The sequence below is a fragment of the Amphiura filiformis genome, chromosome 11, assembly GCF_039555335.1.
Source record: "Amphiura filiformis chromosome 11, Afil_fr2py, whole genome shotgun sequence".
Taxonomy (NCBI): Eukaryota; Metazoa; Echinodermata; class Ophiuroidea; order Amphilepidida; family Amphiuridae; genus Amphiura; species Amphiura filiformis.
Genome location: NC_092638.1, coordinates 57,288,399 through 57,314,135, shown reverse-complemented (window position 1 = coordinate 57,314,135; position 25,737 = coordinate 57,288,399). Strand labels below are relative to the sequence as shown.

The window sequence follows — 25,737 nt, the reverse complement described above, 5'->3', positions numbered from 1 at the left end:
TTACAATCTGACTCGCTATATAACTGAAATCAAAACTCGACCACCGGTTTCGTCCAGTTTATGGCCGGTTTTTATTGTTCTAAACAATGGAACACGGTTCAACCGACGGTCAACCGGCGGTCGAGTTTTGATTCCATCCCTTGCTGTGGTTGACTGCTACCCGTGTCTTCACATGCATGACATGGTTCCGAGACTATATCGCTTAGAAAAAAAATTGTACATCCACGGCGCGGATGAAAGTAGCTTGGTTAATAGAGGTTATCCGTGTTCTATAAGCTGCATATCCTATCAGCGACTACTATACCTTGTTTAGGACTTTCAAAAGAAGTACCTGCATGTGCAACCATGACTGTTTCAAAATAGCCCGCCAAAGTCATGCAGGTAACTCCGAGGTCATGCATTGAATTAGTTTGAATGAGGAATACTACGGGAACCAGCGCCTTTTGTTAGAAGTCACACATGAGTAAAGTGGATAACCTCTATTGGGTTGGAAACATGTTCTGGATAAGATTTCTTGCACAATCGGTCAATCAATAGGCAATGTACGTGGCAACTAATTTTTCCTACTACCCCTTTGACCTTATACAACGTACCATACATCCAATATATTTAGCATCTCATTTCCAAGTGTATTAGGATATCTCCGATGCCAGTGACATTGTTTTAAAACCGTATAGCGGTATTAACATGTATTTCGGTATCTATGTATTTTGAATATGTATTGCATAAAATTGGTGCTAAAATTTCAAAATATAGACTTCGGTCTTTTTAATTCCTTGTATTCTATTTGAATAAATAGTTCCAACTACCGTGGCTATAGAAATACCTACTACTTTTACTACTACTACTACTATTGCAAGTACTACCAAAGTCAAAAATACAACTTCTTCCCAGCCTAATACGAGTACTGGTAAACCTCCATCTATCACAACTACAAAAGGCAAGTATAGTTTTTGGCTGTTTCTAAATCTATTTGTTGTTAATTATTATTCAATTTGACATTATGCATTATTCTGTCTTTGTTGAAAAAAACAAAACTTCCTTTTCCCCTTAAAATGCCAATAACAAGTCATGAATTAACACAATTTTATTTTGTAATAGACACGACAGGTGGACCAATACCTCATTCATTGCGCAGAATAGGATCAGGTCCTATTATAGGCATCGTTGTAAGTATTGTACTTGTATTGGTGGTCCTAGGATGTGTCTTGTGGTACGCCTATACTCATCCATCGTCAGCTACTGGAAAATTATTACTACAGGTAATCATGGTACATTTGTAACATAGTAGAACTATTACATGACATATATGGTCCTGTGTCATAACCTGGGGTACCTTTGTGTTACATAGTAAAAAAGTGAAGTGTTTCAAACATTTTACCTACACCTCTCGTTTTAAGTGGTTTATTCTCCTGAGCATTTTGACACCTTTCTTATGAAAATCGGTTAAAAATGAGAGAGTACGGACAAAAACAATCACAAAGTAGGGGGTATTTAACTCCCTCTTTTTTCCACATTTACAATCATTATGAGCAAGTATTAGTCTTTTTACTCTAAATGACCTTTTGTATTTATTTACTTGGTTTAGATTTCTGGGAGTTCATTTAGACATTTTTGACACTAGATTCAAAGTTTTAATGGGGTTTTAGATCTAATTTAAGATATGAGTCACTCACCTTAATCCGCCTCCCCCCCCCCCTAATCCACAACCACCCTTGGCACATTTCACGACAACCGTCATAAAAAATGAATAAAAGTTATTGTTAAACAGGATAAAAACATGAGTAATATAGAATAAATTAGCCTCAATTTAAGACTATAAAATTGAATCTTCTAAGTGAAGGAATACTCAAGAGACAGTGTTTTGAAATGCATAATGCATATCAAAATGTAACAAACCCACCTTTTTGGGTCCCCCAGTATATGACGCAGGACCATATACAATGTAGACATGAAGTGTAAATATACCATTGCTATACGTTTTGAGATTAATACTCTGTTAATTATCATCAACAAAATGGGTTTCTAACTTAATGTTGTAACTGTTTTTATGCAAAGTTTGACTGGTCATTTTGACAGGACCAATACAAATGTTGTAACATTATTGTACAGACGCACAGGGTAAAGAAATTAATTATCAAAGCTCTGATAACATGTTTATCATTTTCAAAGCTCTTTGAACATTGTAACAATTGGTTAAATTTTACAATAATTCTTGAAAACTAAAAACAAATTATTTATCATACGTTTTCTTCTTTCAGTGTCGTGGTCAACGGAAAGGCAGCTCAAATATTCAATTTGAAAGGACCGTGTCAGAAGTTGAACTTATTCCCGACTGAACCATTTGACGGGAGATATATCTGGTCCTTCACAATTGCATATTTTTCGAGGATTCAGCGCATCCATTTTGGCAATTTTGAGAATTCTGCCTTCACAGGCCTTTGTATATAAGGCTGTTTCACTGGTCTGTTGGTTGTTAAGGGATTTTTGTGGGACATGGGAGCACATCAGACATATTGAATTGCATTCTGAATATGAAGAATGTCTTTCTGATATCAAATAATTTTCATTTTTGAAATTCACGATACAATACAAATTTTATGACAAATTATTAAAATTTGATATTTTTCACATTGTTGATATATAACAGTCCTCGAAGTTAATTTTATAAATCTAATGATATATTCTTAAAGTGTATGTAGCTGGGAGGAAAAGCCGACAATCAATTGACAATTTTGACCTTTCATATTGAAGATATGGATTTTTTTCCAAAAGACCTAATTTTTTTGTGTTTTGGGGAAAAAAATCCATATCTTCAATAAGAAAGGTCGAAATTTTCAATTGATCGTCGGCTTTTTATCACACCTACATACACTTTAAGTACATATCATCAGATTCATAAAGTTTTCTTCGAGTACTGTTAAATATCAAAAATGTCAATTTTTAATCATTTGCCATAAAATGTGTATTACATTGCGAATTTCAAAAAATCTAAATTATTTGATATCAGAAGTAAATTCTTCGTATTCAGAATGCAATTTAATGATATGCCTGATGTGCTCTAATGACCCACAATAAATACTGTCCAAACGCTCATACCCCATCCCTTAACAAAACAGACCATGCCCCATTCAAAATTGATAAAAATGGCTTGAGGATTAATATCAGCAAAAATGTCACGATAGTGTTGCTAGAAAATAACAGATTTCTTGAAAAAGCACAATATTTGACCATGAACCCTGGACAAAGCTGGAAGGGGATCCATGATTTAACATAATTGCTTTTCTCTATGATTTCGTAGTACTATACATATCTTTTAGTTTGTGCATGATTTACCAGATATTAAACAATCAAATAAATTCAGTTTCTCTTTTGATATTTAAAGTGTTGCCAGAATCCATGACTACTTTTTAATGGTCCAAAACTAAATGATATTATCACTTGGCTTATACTCCTGTATATTGATGTAGCAGGCCTTATCGCATTCAACAATAAGCTCAGGATTGCAAATGTCAAATGCAGTGTTTCCAAAAAATTTAATAAGCAAATTTACTTTCAAGTCTATGCACTGATTTGCCTTCACTTTTCTTCACTATAGTACATGATATTATCAGATAGAAATAATTTGCCAAGCTTGTGATCATTTTATCAGAGTTGCCAGATATCCTTATGTGAATTTGGGCATTCAGTTCTAAACTAAGACTACATGTAATCATGGAGGTATATAAATAAATAAATTTATTTATATACCTCCATGATAGTAACTTGTTGCACTTGAGAAGACTGCATTACAAAAATAAATAATAATAAAAGAAAAAAATCCTGTCTTTTCCTTTACAAAATTCTTCCATGCATGAATGAAAGTGTCCTTTACTATATTATTTTGACAATTTCATATACTAGTATTCCCCAACAAAAAATGAATATAAATTAAGTGTATTGCCCTGCCAGGGGTATTACAGCTACAGAGGCCAGGAATTTTATGACCATTTCATGACCAGGAATTGTTTAACAAGATAACAATAGTGTTAACTCTTTCCACATGGGCGACTGCAGACGACAAGTTTCCAAAAAATATTCAAAATTCAAAAATTTCAGAATTGTAAATTTTCATGACCATATTTAGAATCAGCATGAAAAATGCATTAAAATGAGTACAAAGAAGCATAGTATTGGTTCAGTGGTTCTTAAGATAGCTCTTGATATTTCGACAAAATATCACAAAACTTGCAGTGGACTTTTTGTGTTGAAGCTTATGGCTAGCATGCAGAGCATTAAGCAGGTGTTACTTATCGTGCAGACACAAGAGTCTGGGTCAAGTCTGAGTGAGCTAAATCTCAATTTATCTCGACTTTCTGTTGACGGAACACACGACTGCTTGTAAAGTTGCTTGTTATATAGGCACCAGAAACAAATATGTTCGATCTTTGGATCGACCGTTGATGCTGCTTCAATGCTTGTTATTAATGAACTATCAACTAATTAATCAGAGATAACGTTAAATTTATATTGGTCAATATCCCTACAGGCACAAATTACTATTTTATCACAATTAATAATAGTAAATTAATTGATTACATAAATAATAAGGATCGACTAAGCATCAATGGTCAATCGAAAGATCAAACTAATTTGTTTTTATTGCATTAGTACTTTGTAAACTTACAAGTAAAGTAATATTCAGATTTCCTTTTACAAATTAAGCGTACTGCTAGCCGTCCAGCGCGTATTATTTTGCACAAGGTCCAATGCACGCGCTTGACGTCGCGTGCGTATACGCGATGGTTATATGCTGTCAAAGGAAATCTGAATATTACTTTAGTGCCCGTCTGTAAGAGCCCAATACGTAACAAAATCCAAGTACGTATCAATTTGATACGTATTGGGCTCAACCTCTTCTACCTAGAACAAAAAGTGGCAAAAATAATTCATCCGCCCAATACGTAACAAAACTAAAATTTGATTAAAATTACTTTATTCATACTCCCTCCCTCTGTAGTGGTTTTTGTTACGTATTGGGCTCTATACATTTTTTTGTTACGTATTGGGCTCCGGTTGATTTTCAAGCAAATTATGGATATTATGTGCATGTGTTTTTATAGAAGTACTTTATATTGACCCAGTAACTCATTTTGAGTCTTTCTAGAACAAAATATTTGACAGTGTTTTATCTCTAGACTTGGAATTTATTTGTTACGTATTGGCCTCTGGTTATTTTAAAAGGACATTATCATGATTAGGTGCATGTTTTTGTTATAGAATTACTTTATATTGACTCAGTTAATCCTTTTGAGTCATTTTGAGTCTTTCTAGAAAAAAATTTTTGACAGTGTTTTTTCTCTAGACTTAGAATTTTTTGTTACGTATTGGGCTCTGGTTATTTTTAAAGCAAATTATAGGTTTTAGGTGCATGCTTTTGTTATAGAATTACTTTATATTGACTCAGTAAATCCTTTTGAGTCATTTTGAGTCTTTCTAGAAAAAATTTTTTACAGTGTTTTTTCTCTAGACTTTTTTGTTACGTATTGGTCTCTGGTTATTGTGGTGATTAGTTGCATTTTTTGTTTGCTATAAACTTACTTTATATTGACCCGGTAACTCATTTTGAGTCATTTTGAATAATTCTAGAACAAAGCTGATTATGGTTATTAGGTGCATGTTTTTGTTATAGAATTACTTTATATTGACTCAGTAACTCATTTTGAGTCATTTTGAGTCTTCTAGAAAAAAAAATTGACAGTGTTTTTTTTCTTTAGATAGAATTTTTCTCAGTGTTACGTATTGGGCTCTGGTTATTTTTAAAGCAAATTATGGTTATTAGTGCGTGTTTTTGTTATAGAATTACTTTATATTGACCCAGTAACTCATTTTGAGTGACTCTTTCTAGAGTCATTTTGAGTATTTTTAGAACAAAATATTTGTCAGTGTTTTTCGGCTGGATTTTTTTTGTTACGTATTGGGCTCTATACATTTTTTATGCGTTTTGGAGGTTACACTGTCGGAAAAGCTCTTTTATCCGGATTTTTTCGCATATATGGAAATGACTTGACCTCCGGTTAATATTTATCGAAGAAAGAAAAACAATTCGAGTGGGTCTAGATTTTTGTTACGTATTGGGCTCTATACATTTTTTATGTGTTTTGGAGGTTACACTGTCGGAAAAGCTCTTTTATCCGGATTTTTTCGCATATATGGACATGACTTGACCTCCGGTTAATATTTATCGAAGAAAGAAAACAATTCGAGTGGGTCTAATTTTTTGTTACGTATTGGGCTCTATACATTTTTTATGTGTTTTGCAGGTTACACTGTCGGTAAAGCTGTTTTATCCGGATTTTTTCGCATATATGGACATGAGCTGACCTCCAGTTAATATTTATCGAAGAAAGAAAACATATTTTTTGTTACGTATTGGGCTCTTTACATTTTTTATGCGTTTTGGAGGTTACACGGTCGCAAAAGCTGTTTTATCCGGATTTTTTCGCATATATGGACATGAGCTGACCTCCAGTTAATATTTATCGAAGAAAGAAAACATATTTTTTGTTACGTATTGGGCTCTTTACATTTTTTATGCGTTTTGGAGGTTACACGGTCGCAAAAGCTCTTTTATCCGGATTGTTTTGCATATATGGACATGACCTGACCTCCATTTAATATTTATCGAACAAAGAAAACAATTCGAGTGGGTCTAATTTTTTGTTAAGTATTTGGCTCTATACATTCTTTATGCGTTACACTGTCGGTAAAGCTCCTTTATCCGGATTTTTTCGCATATATGGACATGACCTGACCTCCAGTTAATATTTATCGAAGAAAGAAAAAATTCGAGTGGGTTTAATTTTTTGTTACGTATTGGGCTCTTTGCATTTTTTAGGCGTTTTGGAGGTTACACTGTCGGAAAACCTCTTTTATCCGGATTTTTACGCATAATGGACATGACTTGAACTCCGGTTAATATTTATCGAAGAAAGAAAACAATTCGAGTGGGTCTAATTTTTTGTTACGTATTTGGGCTCTATACATTTTTATGTGTTTTGCAGGTTACACTGTCGGTAAAGCTGTTTTATCCGGATTTTTTCGCATATATGGACATGAGCTGACCTCCAGTTAATATTTATCGAAGAAAGAAAACATATTTTTGTTACGTATTGGGCTCTTTACATTTTTTATGCGTTTTGGAGGTTACACGGTCGGAAAAGCTCTTTTATCCGGATTTTTTTGCATATATGGACATGACCTGACCTCCATTTAATATTTATAGAAGAAAGAAAAAAATTCGAGTGAGTCTAATTTTTTGTTACGTATTGGGCTCTATACATTCTTTATGCCTTACACGGTCGGTAAAGCTCTTTTATCCGGATTTTTTCGCATATATGGACATGACCTGACCTGCAGTTAATATTTATCGAACAAAGAAAACAATTCGAGTGGGTCTAATTTTTTGTTACGTATTGGGCTCTATACATTCTTTATGCGTTACACTGTCGGTAAAGCTCCTTTATCCGGATTTTTTCGCATATATGGACATGACCTGACCTCCGGTTAATATTTATCGAAGAAAGAAAACAATTCCAGTAGGTCTAATTTTTTTGTTACGTATTGGGCTCTATACATTCTTTATGCGTTACACGGTCGGTAAAGCTCTTTTATCCGGATTTTTCGCATATATGGACATGACCTGACCTCCAGTTAATATTTATCGAACAAAGAAAGCAATTCGAGTGGGTCTAATTTTTTGTTACGTATTGGGCTCTATACATTCTTTATGCGTTACACTGTCGGTAAAGCTCTTTTATCCGAATTTTTCGCATATATGGAAATGACTTGACCTCCGGTTAATATTTATCGAAGAAAGAAAACAATTCGAGTGGGTCTAATTTTTTGTTACGTATTGGGCTCTTTACATTTTTATGTGTTTTGGAGGTTACAGTGTCGGTAAAGCTCTTTTATCCGGATTTTTTTTCGCATACATGGACATGAGCTGACCTCCAGTTAATATTTATCGAAGAAAGAAAAAAATTCGAGTGGGTCTAATTTTTTGTTACGTATTGGGCTCTTTACATTTTTTATGCGTTTTGGAGGTTACACTGTCGGAAAAGCTCTTTTATCCGGATTGTTTTGCATATATGGACATGACTTGACCTCCATTTAATATTTATCGAAGAAAGAAAAAAATTCGAGTGAGTCTAATTTTTTGTTACGTATTGGGCTCTATACATTCTTTATGCGTTACACGGTCGGTAAAGCTCTTTTATCCGGATTTTTTCGCATATATGGACATGACCTGACCTCCAGTTAATATTTATCGAACAAAGAAAACAATTCGAGTGGGTCTAATTTTTTGTTACGTATTGGGCTCTATACATTCTTTATGCGTTAAACTGTCGGTAAAGCTCCTTTATCCGGATTTTTTCGCATATATGGACATGACCTGACCTCCAGTTAATATTTATCGAAGAAAGAAAAAAAAATTCGAGTGGGTCTAATTTTTTGTTACGTATTGGGCTCTTTGCATTTTTATGCGTTTTGGAGGTTACACTGTCGGAAAACCTCTTTTATCCGGATTTTTACGCATATATGGACATGAGCTGACCTCCAGTTAATATTTATCGAAGAAAGAAAAACAATTCCAGTAGGTCTAATTTTTTGTTACGTATTGGGCTCTATACATTTTTTATGTGTTTTGGAGGTTACACTGTCGGTAAAGCTCTTTTATCCGGATTTTTTCGCATATATGGACATGAACTGACCTCCAGTTAATATTTATCGAAGAAAGAAAAAAAAATCGAGTGGGTCTAATTTTTTGTTACGTATTGGGCTCTATACATTCTTTATGCGTTACACGGCGGTAAAGCTCTTTTATCCGGATGTTTTCGCATATATGGACATGACCTGACCTCCAGTTAATATTTATCGAACAAAGAAAAAATTTCGAGTGGGTCTAATTTTTTGTTACGTATTTGGATCTTTACATTTTTTATGCGTTTTGGAGGTTACACTGTCGGAAAAGCTCTTTTATCCGGATTTTTTGCATATATGGACATGACCTGACCTCCATTTAATATTTATCGAAGAAAGAAAAAAATTCGAGTGAGTCTAATTTTTTGTTACGTATTGGGCTCTATACATTTGTTTATGCGTTACACGGTCGGTAAAGCTCTTTTATCCGGATTTTTTCGCATATATGGACATGACCTGACATCCAGTTAATATTTATCGAACAAAGAAAACAATTCGAGTGGGTCTAATTTTTTGTTACGTATTGGGCTCTATACATTCTTTATGCGTTACATTGTCGGTAAAGCTCTTTTATCCGGATTTTTTCGCATATATGGAAATGACTTGACCTCCGGTTAATATTTATCGAAGAAAGAAAACAATTCGAGTGGGTCTAATTTTTTGTTACGTATTGGGCTCTATACATTTTTTATGTGTTTTGGAGGTTACACTGTCGGTAAAGCTCTTTTATCCGGATTTTTTCGCATACATGGACATGAGCTGACCTCCAGTTAATATTTATCGAAGAAAGAAAAAAATTCGAGTGGGTCTAATTTTTTGTTACGTATTGGGCTCTTTACATTTTTATGCGTTTTGGAGGTTACACTGTCGGAAAAGCTCTTTTATCCGGATTTTTTTGCATATATGGACATGACTTGACCTCCATTTAATATTTATCGAAGAAAGAAAAAAAATTCGAGTGAGTCTAATTTTTTGTTACGTATTGGGCTCTATACATTCTTTATGCGTTACACGGTCGGTAAAGCTCTTTTATCCGGATTTTTTCGCATATATGGACATTGGCTGACCTCCAGTTAATTTTTATCGAACAAAGAAAACAATTCGAGTGGGTCTAGTTTTTTGTTACGTATTGGGCTCTATACATTCTTTATGCGTTAAACTGTCGGTAAAGCTCCTTTATCCGGATTTTTTCGCATATATGGACATGACCTGACCTCCAGTTAATATTTATCGAAGAAAGAAAAAAAAAATTCGAGTGGGTCTAATTTTTTGTTACGTATTGGGCTCTTTGCATTTTTTATGCGTTTTGGAGGTTACACTGTCGGAAAACCTCTTTATCCGGATTTTTACGCATATATGGACATGACTTGACCTCCGGTTAATATTTATCGAAGAAAGAAAACAATTCCAGTAGGTCTAATTTTTTGTTACGTATTGGGCTCTATACATTTTTTATGTGTTTTGGAGGTTACACTGTCGGTAAAGCTCTTTTATCCGGATTTTTTTCGCATATATGGACATGAACTGACCTCCAGTTAATATTTATCGAAGAAAGAAAAAAAAATCGAGTGGGTCTAATTTTTTGTTACGTATTGGGCTCTATACATTCTTTATGCGTTACACGGCGGTAAAGCTCTTTTATCCGGATGTTTTCGCATATATGGACATGACCTGACCTCCAGTTAATATTTATCGAACAAAGAAAAACATTCGAGTGGGTCTAATTTTTTGTTACGTATTTGGATCTTTACATTTTGTATGCGTATTGGAGGTTACACTGTCGGAAAAGCTCTTTTATCCGGATTTTTTTTGCATATATGGACATGACCTGACCTCCGGTTAATATTTATCGAAGAAAGAAAACAATTCGAGTGGGTCTAATTTTTTGTTACGTATTGGGCTCTATACATTTTTTATGTGTTTTGGAGGTTACACTGTCGGTAAAGCTCTTTTATCCGGATTTTTTCGCATACATGGACATGAGCTGACCTCCAGTTAATATTTATCGAAGAAAGAAAAAAAATTCGAGTGGGTCTAATTTTTTGTTACGTATTGGGCTCTTTACATTTTTTGCGTTTTGGAGGTTACACTGTCGGAAAAGCTCTTTTATCCGGATTTTTTGCATATATGGACATGACTTGACCTCCATTTAATATTTAGCGAGGAAAGAAAAAAATTCGAGTGAGTCTAATTTTTTGTTACGTATTGGGCTCTATACATTCTTTATGCGTTACACGGTCGGTAAAGCTCTTTTATCCGGATTTTTTCGCATATATGGACATGACCTGACCTCCAGTTAATATTTATCGAACAAAGAAAACAATTCGAGTGGGTCTAATTTTTTGTTACGTATTGGGCTCTATACATTCTTTATGCGTTAAACTGTCGGTAAAGCTCCTTTATCCGGATTTTTTCGCATATATGGACATGACCTGACCTCCAGTTAATATTTATCGAAGAAAGAAAAAAAATTCGAGTGGGTCTAATTTTTTGTTACGTATTGGGCTCTTTGCATTTTTTATGCGTTTTGGAGGTTACACTGTCGGAAAACCTCTTTTATCCGGATTTTTACGCATATATGGACATGACTTGACCTCCGGTTAATATTTATCGAAGAAAGAAAACAATTCCAGTAGGTCTAATTTTTTGTTACGTATTGGGCTCTATACATTTTTTATGTGTTTTGGAGGTTACACTGTCGGTAAAGCTCTTTTATCCGGATTTTTTCGCATATATGGACATGAACTGACCTCCAGTTAATATTTATCGAAGAAAGAAAAAAAAATCGAGTGGGTCTAATTTTTTGTTACGTATTGGGCTCTATACATTCTTTATGCGTTACACGGCGGTAAAGCTCTTTTATCCGGATGTTTTCGCATATATGGACATGACATGACCTCCAGTTAATATTTATCGAACAAAGAAAAACATTCGAGTGGGTCTAATTTTTTGTTACGTATTGGGCTCTTTACATTTTTTATGCGTTTTGGAGGTTACACTGTCGGAAAAGCTCTTTTATCCGGATTTTTTTTGCATATATGGACATGACCTGACCTCCATTTAATATTTATCGAAGAAAGAAAAAAATTCGAGTGAGTCTAATTTTTTGTTACGTATTGGGCTCTATACATTTGTTTATGCGTTACACGGTCGGTAAAGCTCTTTTATCCGGATTTTTTCGCATATATGGACATGACCTGACATCCAGTTAATATTTATCGAACAAAGAAAACAATTCGAGTGGGTCTAATTTTTTGTTACGTATTGGGCTCTATACATTCTTTATGCGTTACATTGTCGGTAAAGCTCTTTTATCCGGATTTTTTCGCATATATGGAAATGACTTGACCTCCGGTTAATATTTATCGAAGAAAGAAAACAATTCGAGTGGGTCTAATTTTTTGTTACGTATTGGGCTCTATACATTTTTATGTGTTTTGGAGGTTACACTGTCGGTAAAGCTCTTTTATCCGGATTTTTTTTCGCATACATGGACATGAGCTGACCTCCAGTTAATATTTATCGAAGAAAGAAAAAAAAATTCGAGTGGGTCTAATTTTTTGTTACGTATTGGGCTCTTTACATTTTTTATGCGTTTTGGAGGTTACACTGTCGGAAAAGCTCTTTTATCCGGATTTTTTGCATATATGGACATGACTTGACCTCCATTTAATATTTATCGAAGAAAGAAAAAAATTCGAGTGAGTCTAATTTTTTTGTTACGTATTGGGCTCTATACATTCTTTATGCGTTACACGGTCGGTAAAGCTCTTTTATCCGGATTTTTTCGCATATATGGACATGACCTGACCTCCAGTTAATATTTATCGAACAAAGAAAACAATTCGAGTGGGTCTAATTTTTTGTTACGTATTGGGCTCTATACATTCTTTATGCGTTACACTGTCGGTAAAGCTCCTTTATCCGGATTTTTTCGCATATATGGACATGACCTGACCTCCAGTTAATATTTATCGAAGAAAGAAAAAAAAAATTCGAGTGGGTCTAATTTTTTGTTACGTATTGGGCTCTTTGCATTTTTTATGCGTTTTGGAGGTTACACTGTCGGAAAACCTCTTTTATCCGGATTTTTACGCATATATGGACATGACTTGACCTCCGGTTAATATTTATCGAAGAAAGAAAACAATTCCAGTAGGTCTAATTTTTTGTTCGTATTGGGCTCTATTCATTTTTATTCGTTTTGGAGGTTACACTGTCGGTAAAGCTCTTTTATCCGGATTTTTTCGCATATATGGACATGAGCTGACCTCCAGTTAATATTTATCGAAGAAAGAAAAAAAAAAATCGAGTGGGTCTAATTTTTTTGTTACGTATTGGGCTCTATACATTCTTTTTATGCGTTACACGGCGGTAAAGCTCTTTTATCCGGATGTTTTCGCATATATGGACATGACCTGACCTCCAGTTAATATTTATCGAACAAAGAAAAAAAAATTCGAGTGGGTCTAATTTTTTGTTACGTATTTGGATCTTTACATTTTGTATGCGTATTGGAGGTTACACTGTCGGAAAAGCTCTTTTATCCGGATTTTTTTGCATATATGGACATGACCTGACCTCCATTTAACATTTATCGAAGAAAGAAAAAAATTCGAGTGAGTCTAATTTTTTGTTACGTATTGGGCTCTATACATTCTTTATGCGTTACACGGTCGGTAAAGCTCTTTTATCCGGATTTTTTCGCATATATGGACATGACCTGACATCCAGTTAATATTTATCGAACAAAGAAAACAATTCGAGTGGGTCTAATTTTTTGTTACGTATTGGGCTCTATACATTCTTTATGCGTTACACTGTCGGTAAAGCTCTTTTATCCGGATTTTTTCGCATATATGGAAATGACTTGACCTCCGGTTAATATTTATCGAAGAAAGAAAACAATTCGAGTGGGTCTAATTTTTTTGTTACGTATTGGGCTCTATACATTTTTTATGTGTTTTGGAGGTTACACTGTCGGTAAAGCTCTTTTATCCGGATTTTTTTTCGCATACATGGACATGAGCTGACCTCCAGTTAATATTTATCGAAGAAAGAAACAAATTCGAGTGGGTCTAATTTTTTGTTACGTATTGGGCTCTTTACATTTTTATGCGTTTTGGAGGTTACACTGTCGGAAAAGCTCTTTTATCCGGATTTTTTGCATGGACATGACTTGACCTCCATTTAATATTTATCGAAGAAAGAAAAAAAATCGAGTGAGTCTAATTTTTTGTTACGTATTGGGCTCTATACATTCTTTATGCGTTACACGGTCGGTAAAGCTCTTTTATCCGGATTTTTTCGCATATATGGACATGACCTGACCTCCAGTTAATATTTATCGAACAAAGAAAACAATTCGAGTGGGTCTAATTTTTTGTTACGTATTGGGCTCTATACATTCTTTATGCGTTACACTGTCGGTAAAGCTCCTTTATCCGGATTTTTTCGCATATATGGACATGACCTGACCTCCAGTTAATATTTATCGAAGAAAGAAAAAAGATTCGAGTGGGTCTAACTTTTTGTTACGTTATTTTTTATGCGTTTTGGAGGTTACACTGTTGGAAAACCTCTTTTATCCGGATTTTTACGCATATATGGACATGACTTGACCTCCGGTTAATATTTATCGAAGAAAGAAAACAATTCCAGTAGGTCTAATTTTTTGTTACGTATTGGGCTCTATACATTTTTTATGTGTTTTGGAGGTTACACTGTCGGTAAAGCTCTTTTATCCGGATTTTTTCGCATATATGGACATGAGCTGACCTCCAGTTAATATTTATCGAAGAAAGAAAAAAAAAAAATCGAGTGGGTCTAATTTTTTGTTACGTATTGGGCTCTATACATTCTTTATGCGTTACACGGCGGTAAAGCTCTTTTATCCGGATGTTTTCGCATATATGGACATGACCTGACCTCCAGTTAATATTTATCGAAGAAAGAAAAAAAATTCGAGTGGGTCTAATTTTTTTGTTACGTATTTGGCTCTATACATTCTTTATGCGTTTGGAGGTTACACTGTCGGAAAAGCTCTTTTATCCGGATTTTTTCGCATATATGGACATGACCTGACCTCCATTTAATATTTATCGAAGAAAGAAAAAAATTCGAGTGAGTCTAATTTTTTGTTACGTATTGGGCTCTATACATTCTTTATGCGTTACACGGTCGGTAAAGCTCTTTTATCCGGATTTTTTCGCATATATGGACATGACCTGACATCCAGTTAATATTTATCGAACAAAGAAAACAATTCGAGTGGGTCTAATTTTTTGTTACGTATTGGGCTCTATACATTCTTTATGCGTTACACTGTCGGTAAAGCCTTTTTATCCGGATTTTTTCGCATATATGGAAATGACTTGACCTCCGGTTAATATTTATCGAAGAAAGAAAACAATTCGAGTGGGTCTAATTTTTTGTTACGTATTGGGCTCTATACATTTTTTATGTGTTTTGGAGGTTACTCTGTCGGTAAAGCTCTTTTATCCGGATTTTTTTCGCATACATGGACATGAGCTGACCTCCAGTTAATATTTATCGAAGAAAGAAAAAAAATTCGAGTGGGTCTAATTTTTTGTTACGTATTGGGCTCTATACATTCTTTATGCGTTACACGGCGGTAAAGCTCTTTTATCCGGATGTTTTCGCATATATGGACATGACCTGACCTCCAGTTAATATTTATCGAACAAAGAAAAAAATTCGACTGGGTCTAATTTTTTGTTACGTATTTGGATCTTTACATTTTGTATGCGTATTGGAGGTTACACTGTCGGAAAAGCTCTTTTATCCGGATTTTTTTGCATATATGGACATGACCTGACCTCCATTTAATATTTTTCGAAGAAAAAAAAATTCGAGTGAGTCTAATTTTTTGTTACGTATTGGGCTCTATACATTCTTTATGCGTTACACGGTCGGTAAAGCTCTTTTATCCGGATTTTTTCGCATATATGGACATGACCTGACATCCAGTTAATATTTATCGAACAAAGAAAACAATTCGAGTGGGTCTAATTTTTTGTTACGTATTGGGCTCTATACATTCTTTATGCGTTACACTGTCGGTAAAGCTCTTTTATCCGGATTTTTCGCATATATGGAAATGACTTGACCTCCGGTTAATATTTATCGAAGAAAGAAAACAATTCGAGTGGGTCTAATTTTTTGTTACGTATTGGGCTCTATACATTTTTTATGTGTTTTGGAGGTTACACTGTCGGTAAAGCTCTTTTATCCGGATTTTTTTCGCATACATGGACATGAGCTGACCTCCAGTTAATATTTATCGAAGAAAGAAAAAATTCGAGTGGGTCTAATTTTTTGTTACGTATTGGGCTCTTTACATTTTTTATGCGTTTTGGAGGTTACACTGTCGGAAAAGCTCTTTTATCCGGATTTTTTGCATATATGGACATGACTTGACCTCCATTTAATATTTATCGAAGAAAGAAAAAAATTCGAGTGAGTCTAATTTTTTTTGTTACGTATTGGGCTCTATACATTCTTTATGCGTTACACGGTCGGTAAAGCTCTTTTATTCGGATTTTTTCGCATATATGGACATGACCTGACCTCCATTTAATATTTATCGAACAAAGAAAACAATTCGAGTGGGTCTAATTTTTTTGTTTTTTTTTCGCTCTATACATTCTTTATGCGTTACACTGTCGGTAAAGCTCCTTTATCCGGATTTTTCGCATATATGGACATGACCTGACCTCCAGTTATTTTTTATCGAAGAAAGAAAAAAAATTCGAGTGGGTCTAATTTTTTGTTACGTATTGGGCTCTTTACATTTTTTATGTGTTTTGGAGGTTACACTGTCGGAAAAGCTCTTTAATCCGGATTTTTACGCCTATATGGACATGACTTGATCTCCGGTTAATATTTATCGAAGAAAGATTAAAATTCGAGTGGGTCTAATTTTTTGTTACGTATTGGGCTCTATACATTGTTTATGCGTTACACTGTCGGTAAAGCTCCTTTATCCGGAATTTTTCGCATATATGGACATGGTCACTCCAGTTAATATTTATCGAAGAAAGAAAAAATATTCGAGTGGGTCTAATTTTTGTTACGTATTGGGCTCTTTACATTTTTTATGCGTTTTGGAGGTTACACTGTCGGTAAAGCTCTTTTATCCGGATTTTTTTCGCATATATGGACATGACTTGACCTCCGGTTAATATTTATCGAAGAAAAAAAAAAATTCGAGTGGGTCTAATTTTTTTGTTACGTTTTGGGCTCTTTACATTTTTTATGCGTTTTGGAGGTTACACTGTCGGAAGAGCTCTTTTATCCGAATTTTTTTCGCATAATATATGGACATAACCTCACCTCCAGTTAATATTTATCGAAGAAAGAAAAAAATTCGAGTGGTTCTAATTTTTTGTTACGTATTGGGCTCTATATAATTATGTTTTATGCGTTTTTGAGGTAACACTGTCGGAAAAGCTCTTTTATCCGGATTTTTTCGCATATATGGACAGGACCTAACCTCCGGTTAATATTTATAAAAGAAAGAAAAAAAAAATCGAGTGGGTCCAATTTTTTGTTACGTTATGCGACTTGGAGGTTACACTGTCGGAAAAGCTCTTTTATCCGGAATTTTTCGCATATATGGACATGACTTGACCTCCGGTTAATATTTATCGAAGAAAGAACAAAATTCGAGTGGGTCTAATTTTTTGTTACGTATTGGGCTCTATATATGTTTTATGCGTTTTTGAGGTTACACTGTCGGAAAAGCTCTTTTATCGGGATTTGTTCGCATATATGGACATGACCTGACCTCCAGTTAATATTTATCGAAGAAAGAAAAAAAAAAAATTCGAGTGGGTCTAATTTTTTGTTACGTTATGCGTTTTGGATGTTACACTGAAGGAAAAGCTCTTTTATTCGGATTTTTTCGCATATATGGACATGACTTGACCTCCAGTTAATATTTATCGAAGAAAGAAAAAATTCGAGTGGGTCTAATGTTTTGTTACGTATTGGGCGCTATATATTTTTATGCGTTTTGGAGTTTACACTGTCAGAAAAGCTATTTTATCCGGATATTTTCGCATACATGGACATGACCTGACCTCCGGTTAATATTTATCGAAGAAAGAAAACATTCGAGTGGTTCTAATTTTTTGTTATGTATTGGGCTTTTTACATTTTTTATGCGTTTTGGAGGTTACACTGTCGGAAAACCTCTTTTATCCGCATAATTTATGGAGATGACTTGACCTCCGGTTAATATATATCGAAGAAAGAACAAAAAATCGAGTGGATCTAATTTTTTGTTACGTTATGCGTTTTGGAAGTTACACTGTCGGAAAAGTTCTTTTATGCGGAATTTTTCGCATGTATGAACTTGACCTCACCTCCGGTTAATATTTATCGAAGAAAGAAAAAAAAATCAAGGGGTTCTAAAAAGTTTTGTTACGTTATACGTTTTGACTCCGACACTCTCAGAAAAGTTCTTCAATCCGGATTTGTTTGCATAAATGGAGTTTTGGCTCCGATACTGTCGAAAAAGTTCTTTTTTCCGGATTTTTCCCATAAATGCACTTGACTTGACTATGGTTAATATTTATCGAAGAAAGAAACAAAACCGAGAGGGTCTAATTTTTTGTTACGTTAAGCGTTCTGGCTCCGACACTGTCCGAAAAGTTCTTTTATCCGGATTTTTTCGCATTTTGTCTTGACCTCCAACATTTATCGAAGAAAGAAAAAAATTTGTACAGATATAGAAACTAAATGTCTTTTTAAAATTTTTTTTTTTTGAAAGACTAGACTTAATTGATTATCTAACAAGTAGGCCTATCCAGTAGTAAAAATTGAGAATGTCCCTAATGGATGAACCAGTATTTAATACTTGTTAGGATTTTTAAAAGCTGAAGGTTTAAAAAAAAATCGACTGGACCGACCGGCCCATTCTTCCCATTTTGAACATAGAATAGCTTGTTATTTAGAAGGCGAATGCGTACGGGATGAGAGTGTGCTGGGATGAAAGTGTGCGGGCCGCGTGGAAAGCGTGGTGAAAGTGTGCGGGGTGAAGTGTCCAGTATTATCCCATACTTACAATTTATTATGAATCGGATATTCATATTGGTATCGGTACCTTGCGAAAAAGTTATATTAGATCATCGATTTTTATTACACAAGATAATAATTATCTAGCTCTGTTCAGTAAGCCAATGGGCGAATATCGTGAGTAATTATACGAAAAATATGCCCAATATACGATATTTGTTAATGTCACTGATATAATTTGATATTGACAAGCTATTTAAACGTGTGTGCAAATCCTATTGGGTGACGCACGTTATAAAAATGGAGAAATTATGAAAAAATTATAAATTATTATCCTGGTGGGCCAGAACAGGTGTTATTTTAATGCTTTTTTTTACCTGATTGGTGGGGGAACCTGAAAGGGGGAACGTAAAAAATCAAGAAAAAATATGGTAATCCTCCACCCCCCCCCTTGCTGGCGTAAATAATGACCGCTCCCTAAATACTGCAAAAATATGAAATGTGTGAAAATCATAGATTTTCTATTATGTTGTCCTGCAATCACACCAAATTTGTCTAACATGAGTTTAGTGTAAGTTTGGCACATGTGTAAACATACAACAAATTTGCAAAAAAGGTTTTAAAAAAATCTGTAAAAAAATCGTGCATTAATTGTGTTTTTAAGGGGGTACTACACCCATTGCATTTTTTTTGCACTTTTGCACTGTGAAGAAATGAGAAAAACAATTGGACAAAGTGGTATGCAAAATGAAGGGGCAAATCTTCTCGTTCTATTGGTGGCATCGGTATCAATGTAACTTACATGTTTTTAAAGGTAGACGCCAAAAGGTGGTACATCACTGGTGTTTTAAATTCACTTCATTTTGGAAAGCTTACTATCAACGGATTTCGTTAAAATTTTGGATATGTGTTGCTAACACATTAATGAAATAATGTTGATATGTAAAATGGGAATAAGCGGTTCCTGATTTCTTTTATGACTTCATGAACTTGGTGCTCCACACCTATCAAAAAACAAACTGGTTAAAATGCTTCTATTTTCAATTTTCAGCTATATTTTTTTAACTTGCTACATTATTTCACTGAAACTTAATTAAGCCATAGGTAACATTGTAAAATTGTATTTCTTGTCACCTATACCACCATATTAGGTAGTTTTTCGTAAGCTTCACTTTTGTGATTTTGGTAACTATTTTATATTTATGTGTCCAATCCATCTCAACTAGGCAATCTAAATTATACTCACCATTTACATCCCAAGGTATTTTAGTATATCCACCTCACACATTTTCAATATTACATCCAGTAAAAGACAAAATATCAAAATTGATGCCTCATTATGATATCACAGACTATCACAAGTTTTCAAAATGGATGCCTAAATTTGACCTGAACCAAGTGACCTATAACCTGACCTATGATGACATATAGCCTTTTTAAATTTCTTTTCGTAACAACACATTATAGAAGGTACATAGTATTAAACTGACTATGCATCCATTGTGGAAAAGTTTATTTAATTTATTCAGTGTTATTTAGCATACATTGCTGAATAAGTTTTCTATAGATAGTAGGCCTATAACAAAGGATTTAATGTATTCTATTCATGTACTCTACTTAAAGAAAATAAATTATGGTTTGTTATGAAACATGTACTTCATAAATTTGCAACAAACAAAAAAAGAGGGATACTGATCAAAATCATGGTATTATACCCCCTTAAGCAGAATCCATATTACCTTCCATGAGTCCTCGACCATACCCGTCCTGAGGGCCAGGTCGATTCGCACCCAAAACAATTCGGTCCCACGCCAATTCGGCCACAAACCATTTTGAGCACATGCGATTTCTGTTCCAAACAAAATCGGTCATTTACCAATAAACTGTATATTGTTTTTAATATAAATGTTACGTTCATCATTAAACAGAGAAAATTAAAAGATATAGGCCTATCATGAAAGAGGACGCCCCAAAAGGACAAAAACATGAAACTATAGGAAGGAAGGAATATATGCTAGTATGGTGCCGAGTCATTCCTTTTTGATTGCGGTAACGTAACTTTGCGGGCTGCCGCTAGCATGGGGTGGGGTGGTATGGGGTGAGACACCCTCCACCAATTCTTAATGTTGTCGGCAAAAGTGACGGTTGTCGGCAAAACATATAGGATTGTCGGCAGATTACAAAAGACAATGTGCGGAAGTTGTTGTTATACAATATTGTTATTGTAAAAGTAGTTAATAATGAAAAAAAAAATATCGAGGAAAAATTTGGATAATTACCCCCCCCCCACACACACACACACACCCCTTTTTAGATTCATGAGCGCCCTGGCGAAAAAATAAAATCGGGATCTACAATTCACAATTGGGTCAGGGTCAGGGTGCTTGGGTCAGGGTGCTTGGGGGCGAAAGTAGATCGGGTGTACTGACAAAGGGTGTACAATGTTACGAAAGGTTCGCTATTCCGGGAAAAACGGTTCTCTATTCCGAAGGTTATCTATTCCGAAAATTCTCAAAACACAAACAGGCTCTCTATTCCGAAAACAAAAACGTTCTCTATTCCGAATATGAAATAAGTTCTCTAAAAAAAAAAAAAAAAAATGGGTTCTCTATTCCGAAATCGAATAAAGGTTCTTTGTTTCGAACAAGTCACCGTGTTCTCTACTCCGAATATGAAAAAAAAATCTCTATTCGGAATACGAAAAAAAAATCTTCATTCCGAAATCTAAATAGGGTTCTTTAATCCGAAATGAGTCATCGTGATCTCTATTCCGAATTATAAAAAGGGTTCATTTTTCCGAATCTGTCGATGTTGAATCATGTTTGCGCCCTCTAGAAAGGTCCTTTGAAGTTGACCAAAGCACCACTAAACTAAAGTGTCATGTGTGGAAGAACCATAATAAATGTCTGTTTTTTTAATACAATTCGATAGAGGTATCTGGGGTTCCTCTGATTTCTTGTGAAGGTAGAGAATAGTTTGAAGTTTGTAACTGTGGTAACTCTTCGATAAATATTAACCGGAGGTCAAGTCATGTCCATACCGTAAACGTTCGCCTAATGGCGCTTTTGGATTCTTAGAAATGTGAGAGCGCCATCCTTGTAAAATCTCAACAGCATTAAGGATACGTGTATGTTAAATTGAGCAACCTGGACATAATGCCTCAGAAAAAATATCGTGACATGACCCAATACTTTAGGTCACTAGTTTAGTTGCTAGAGCAGCAAATGTTTTGGGGTTTCTTCAGGTATTCTTTCTCAAAGTGCCATTGGACTTAATTTGTAAATCGATTCATACGTTATACCTAACTCATATTGGTAAATCTTTTTATAACATTGTAACTTCTTCATATTTTTTTAATATTCTTCAGTTCAAAATTACACCCTTCTATTGTCTGACCCATTAGCTCAGTCGGTAGAGGGTGCGCCTTGAATGGTGAATGTTACTGGTTCGAATCTTGATTTCTTCCCCCACTTTTTTGTGAAGAAGGGTCAAGAAATGTTTTTGGATTATGTCCCCATTTTACGAACGAATATTGTGAATTTTTTTTAGATTTAATTTTAATTTTCTTTTTTTTAAAGATAAATAGGCACTGCGAACAAACGGCAACAAAAACCGCTGACAAAATTTGCTCCACCTGCTACCTATCAATGCGTGATATATTCCACTACATTTAACAGTAATTAAATGACCTTTGAAAAATAGAACGGCCTCAATGTTTCAAATTGTGTAATTACACTACTTTATTCATTTATGCATTATAAATGATCAGCTATTTTTTTTTTTTTAAAAGGAGCCCAAGTAGATCAGACCATTGATCATATAACTATCAGACCCCGAAGTAGTTACGTAACTCCGCGTGATGGTATCGGAACCAAGCACTGTTTGTATGGCGATCATTACGATCACGCTATTTTGGCATGCCTTTTTTGTGTACTGATTGTTTCGATCGTGGTTCATTACTTAAGCGCGTGATCCCGTTGACATAGTAACATTACGTAACTTCGATACCGGGCTTCGATACTGAATAGTTGTTGAGTGCATATAATATGGAAAGCCATATTGGGGTATTGTGTGCCTTCCAAAGCGCCTTATAACATGTTCTCATTGTGTTGTGGAATCCTAGCCAGTATTCAATGATAGCTATAGAGGCCTTGCGTTTATCGATTGGCTCCAAACAAAGGATTTGAACCGGTTTCTTCGCCGTAATCATGGCGCAGTGCAGTCCATTCAATCAAATGTTGTCATCAACCTCTTTGATCGTAGTGCATTTTGTTATGTGTGTGAGACGAACTGTCGCGGTAGATGCAATCATGCTTTTGTTGAATGCATTTGAGTAGTCCTCCATATTTACGGGATGATACGTCATATGCACAGCCTCTATTCAGTTGGTCGTTGTATGATTTTGTTCGTTCACTCATTCAAATTTTATTTATATCATTTGAAGACTGAGCCTATTATGATACATCCTCTGTGGAACAGTTTCAAACAAACATAGCTAGGGATTATTGGGGCAGAGGTTATCTTTTGAATCCTCTTAGAGGGCTATCATTTTTTTTTTTTTTTTTGTCCCAAATTTACAAAAAGTCTGCGTCAATAAAATTGCGCACCCCTAATTTCGGCAACAAAATTTTATGATCCCAAACCCCAAAATTGTATTGAAATCAGTCATTTTGAATAAAATAACACACTTTCTGTGGTCATCGTGTGACTCCCTACAGTTTGGTCATAAAACATTTTATGACCCCCTATTATTCTTTCCGAGACTTTATGACCCCCGTATATTTGGGACCCCCCCTTCGAATAAAATGATATACCTCTTATGACCACTGATGCATAGGCACGCGACAGTTCGTCTCACACACATAACAAATGCCTATACAATCAAATAGGTTCATTACAACATTTGATTGAATGGATTAAGTTACTCTAAAATGAAACGATAAAAACAAAGAATCATGAAAAAAGACACATACAAGATAAAATTATGTAAACAAGGTTAAAGATAAAATCGAGAAAATAGCGAATAAAATTTCCTCATATCAGAAAAAAAACATTGACAGACATCATAATCTGTCAGAAATTACTGCATGAGATTCGAACCATCAATCTTCTCCACAAGTTCTCTTTATTCTCGCACTATAGTCTAATGCTCTGCTCACTGGGCCACAACGCATCAGGTGAATGATTACCGCATTATCATGAACAAGTTTGTTCGATCTTGTTCATAATTGTATGTGTCGATAGGTTTCACCCTTTAACTACACGTACCCTTAACGATCAGTGATAATAGTCGGCTTTTACAGGGATGGCGCTCTCTCATTTCCATGAACTCTATAGCGCCATTAGGCGAACGTTTACGGTATATGCGAAAAAATCCGGATAAAAGAGCTTTTCCGACAGTGTAACCTCCAAGTCGCATAACGTAAAAAAAATTGGACCAACTCGATTTTTTTTCTTTCTTCGATAAATATTAACTGGAGGTCAGGTCCTGTCCATATATGCGAAAAAATCCGGATAAAAGAGCTTTACCGACCGTGTAACGCATAAAGAATGTATAGAGCCCAATACGTAACAAAAAATTAGACTCACTCGATTTTTTTTCTTTCTTCGATAAATATTAAATGGAGGTCAAGTCATGTCCATATATGCAAAAAAATCCGGATAAAAGAGCTTTTCCGACAGTGTAACCTCCAAAACACATAAAAAATGTAAAGAGCCCAATACGTAACAAAAAATTAGACCCACTCGAATTTTTTTTCTTTCTTCGATAAATATTAACTGGAGGTCAGGTCATGTCCATATATGCGAAAAAATCCGGATAAAGGAGCTTTACCGACAGTGTAACGCATAAAGAATGTATAGAGCCCAATACGTAACAAAAAATTAGACCCACTCGAATTGTTTTCTTTGTTCGATAAATATTAACTGGAGGTCAGGTCATGTCCATATATGCGAAAAAATCCGAATAAAAGAGCTTTACCGACCGTGTAACGCATAAAGAATGTATAGAGCCCAATACGTAACAAAAAATTAGACTCACTCGAATTTTTTTCTTTCTTCGATAAATATTAAATGGAGGTCAAGTCATGTCCATATATGCAAAAAAATCCGGATAAAAGAGCTTTTCCGACAGTGTAACCTCCAAAACGCATAAAAAATGTAAAGAGCCCAATACGTAACAAAAAATTAGACCCACTCGAATTTTTTCTTTCTTCGATAAATATTAACTGGAGGTCAGCTCATGTCCATGTATGCGAAAAAATCCGGATAAAAGAGCTTTACCGACAGTGTAACCTCCAAAACACATAAAAAATGTATAGAGCCCAATACGTAACAAAAAATTAGACCCACTCGAATTGTTTTCTTTCTTCGATAAATATTAACCGGAGGTCAAGTCATTTCCATATATGCGAAAAAATCCGGATAAAAGAGCTTTACCGACAGTGTAACGCATAAAGAATGTATAGAGCCCAATACGTAACAAAAAATTAGACCCACTCGAATTGTTTTCTTTGTTCGATAAATATTAACTGGATGTCAGGTCATGTCCATATATGCGAAAAAACCAGATAAAAGAGCAGTACCGACCGTGTAACGCATAAAGAATGTATAGAGCCCAATACGTAACAAAAAATTAGACTCACTCGAATTTTTTTTTCTTCGATAAATATTAAATGGAGGTCAGGTCATGTCCATATATGCAAAAAAATCCGGATAAAAGAGCTTTTCCGACAGTGTAACCTCCAAAACGCATACAAAATGTAAAGATCCAAATACGTAACAAAAAATTAGACCCACTCGAATTTTTTTTCTTTGTTCGATAAATATTAACTGGAGGTCAGGTCATGTCCATATATGCGAAAACATCCGGATAAAAGAGCTTTACCGCCGTGTAACGCATAAAGAATGTATAGAGCCCAATACGTAACAAAAAATTAGACCTACTGGAATTGT

At 34.8% G+C, this 25,737-nt stretch overlaps 1 protein-coding gene across 1 annotated transcript in view; it reads left to right on the top strand.

Moving 5' to 3' along the window:
• The window catches only part of LOC140163804 (uncharacterized), a 32,483-nt gene extending 31,484 nt beyond the window's left edge, over positions 1 to 999 (top strand). The window contains exon 11 of the mRNA XM_072187120.1: positions 800 to 999. Within this exon, the coding sequence (XP_072043221.1) occupies positions 800 to 999 (200 nt within the window). The remainder of the gene's footprint in view (positions 1 to 799) is intronic.
• Positions 1,000 to 25,737: the final 24,738 nt, after the last annotated feature.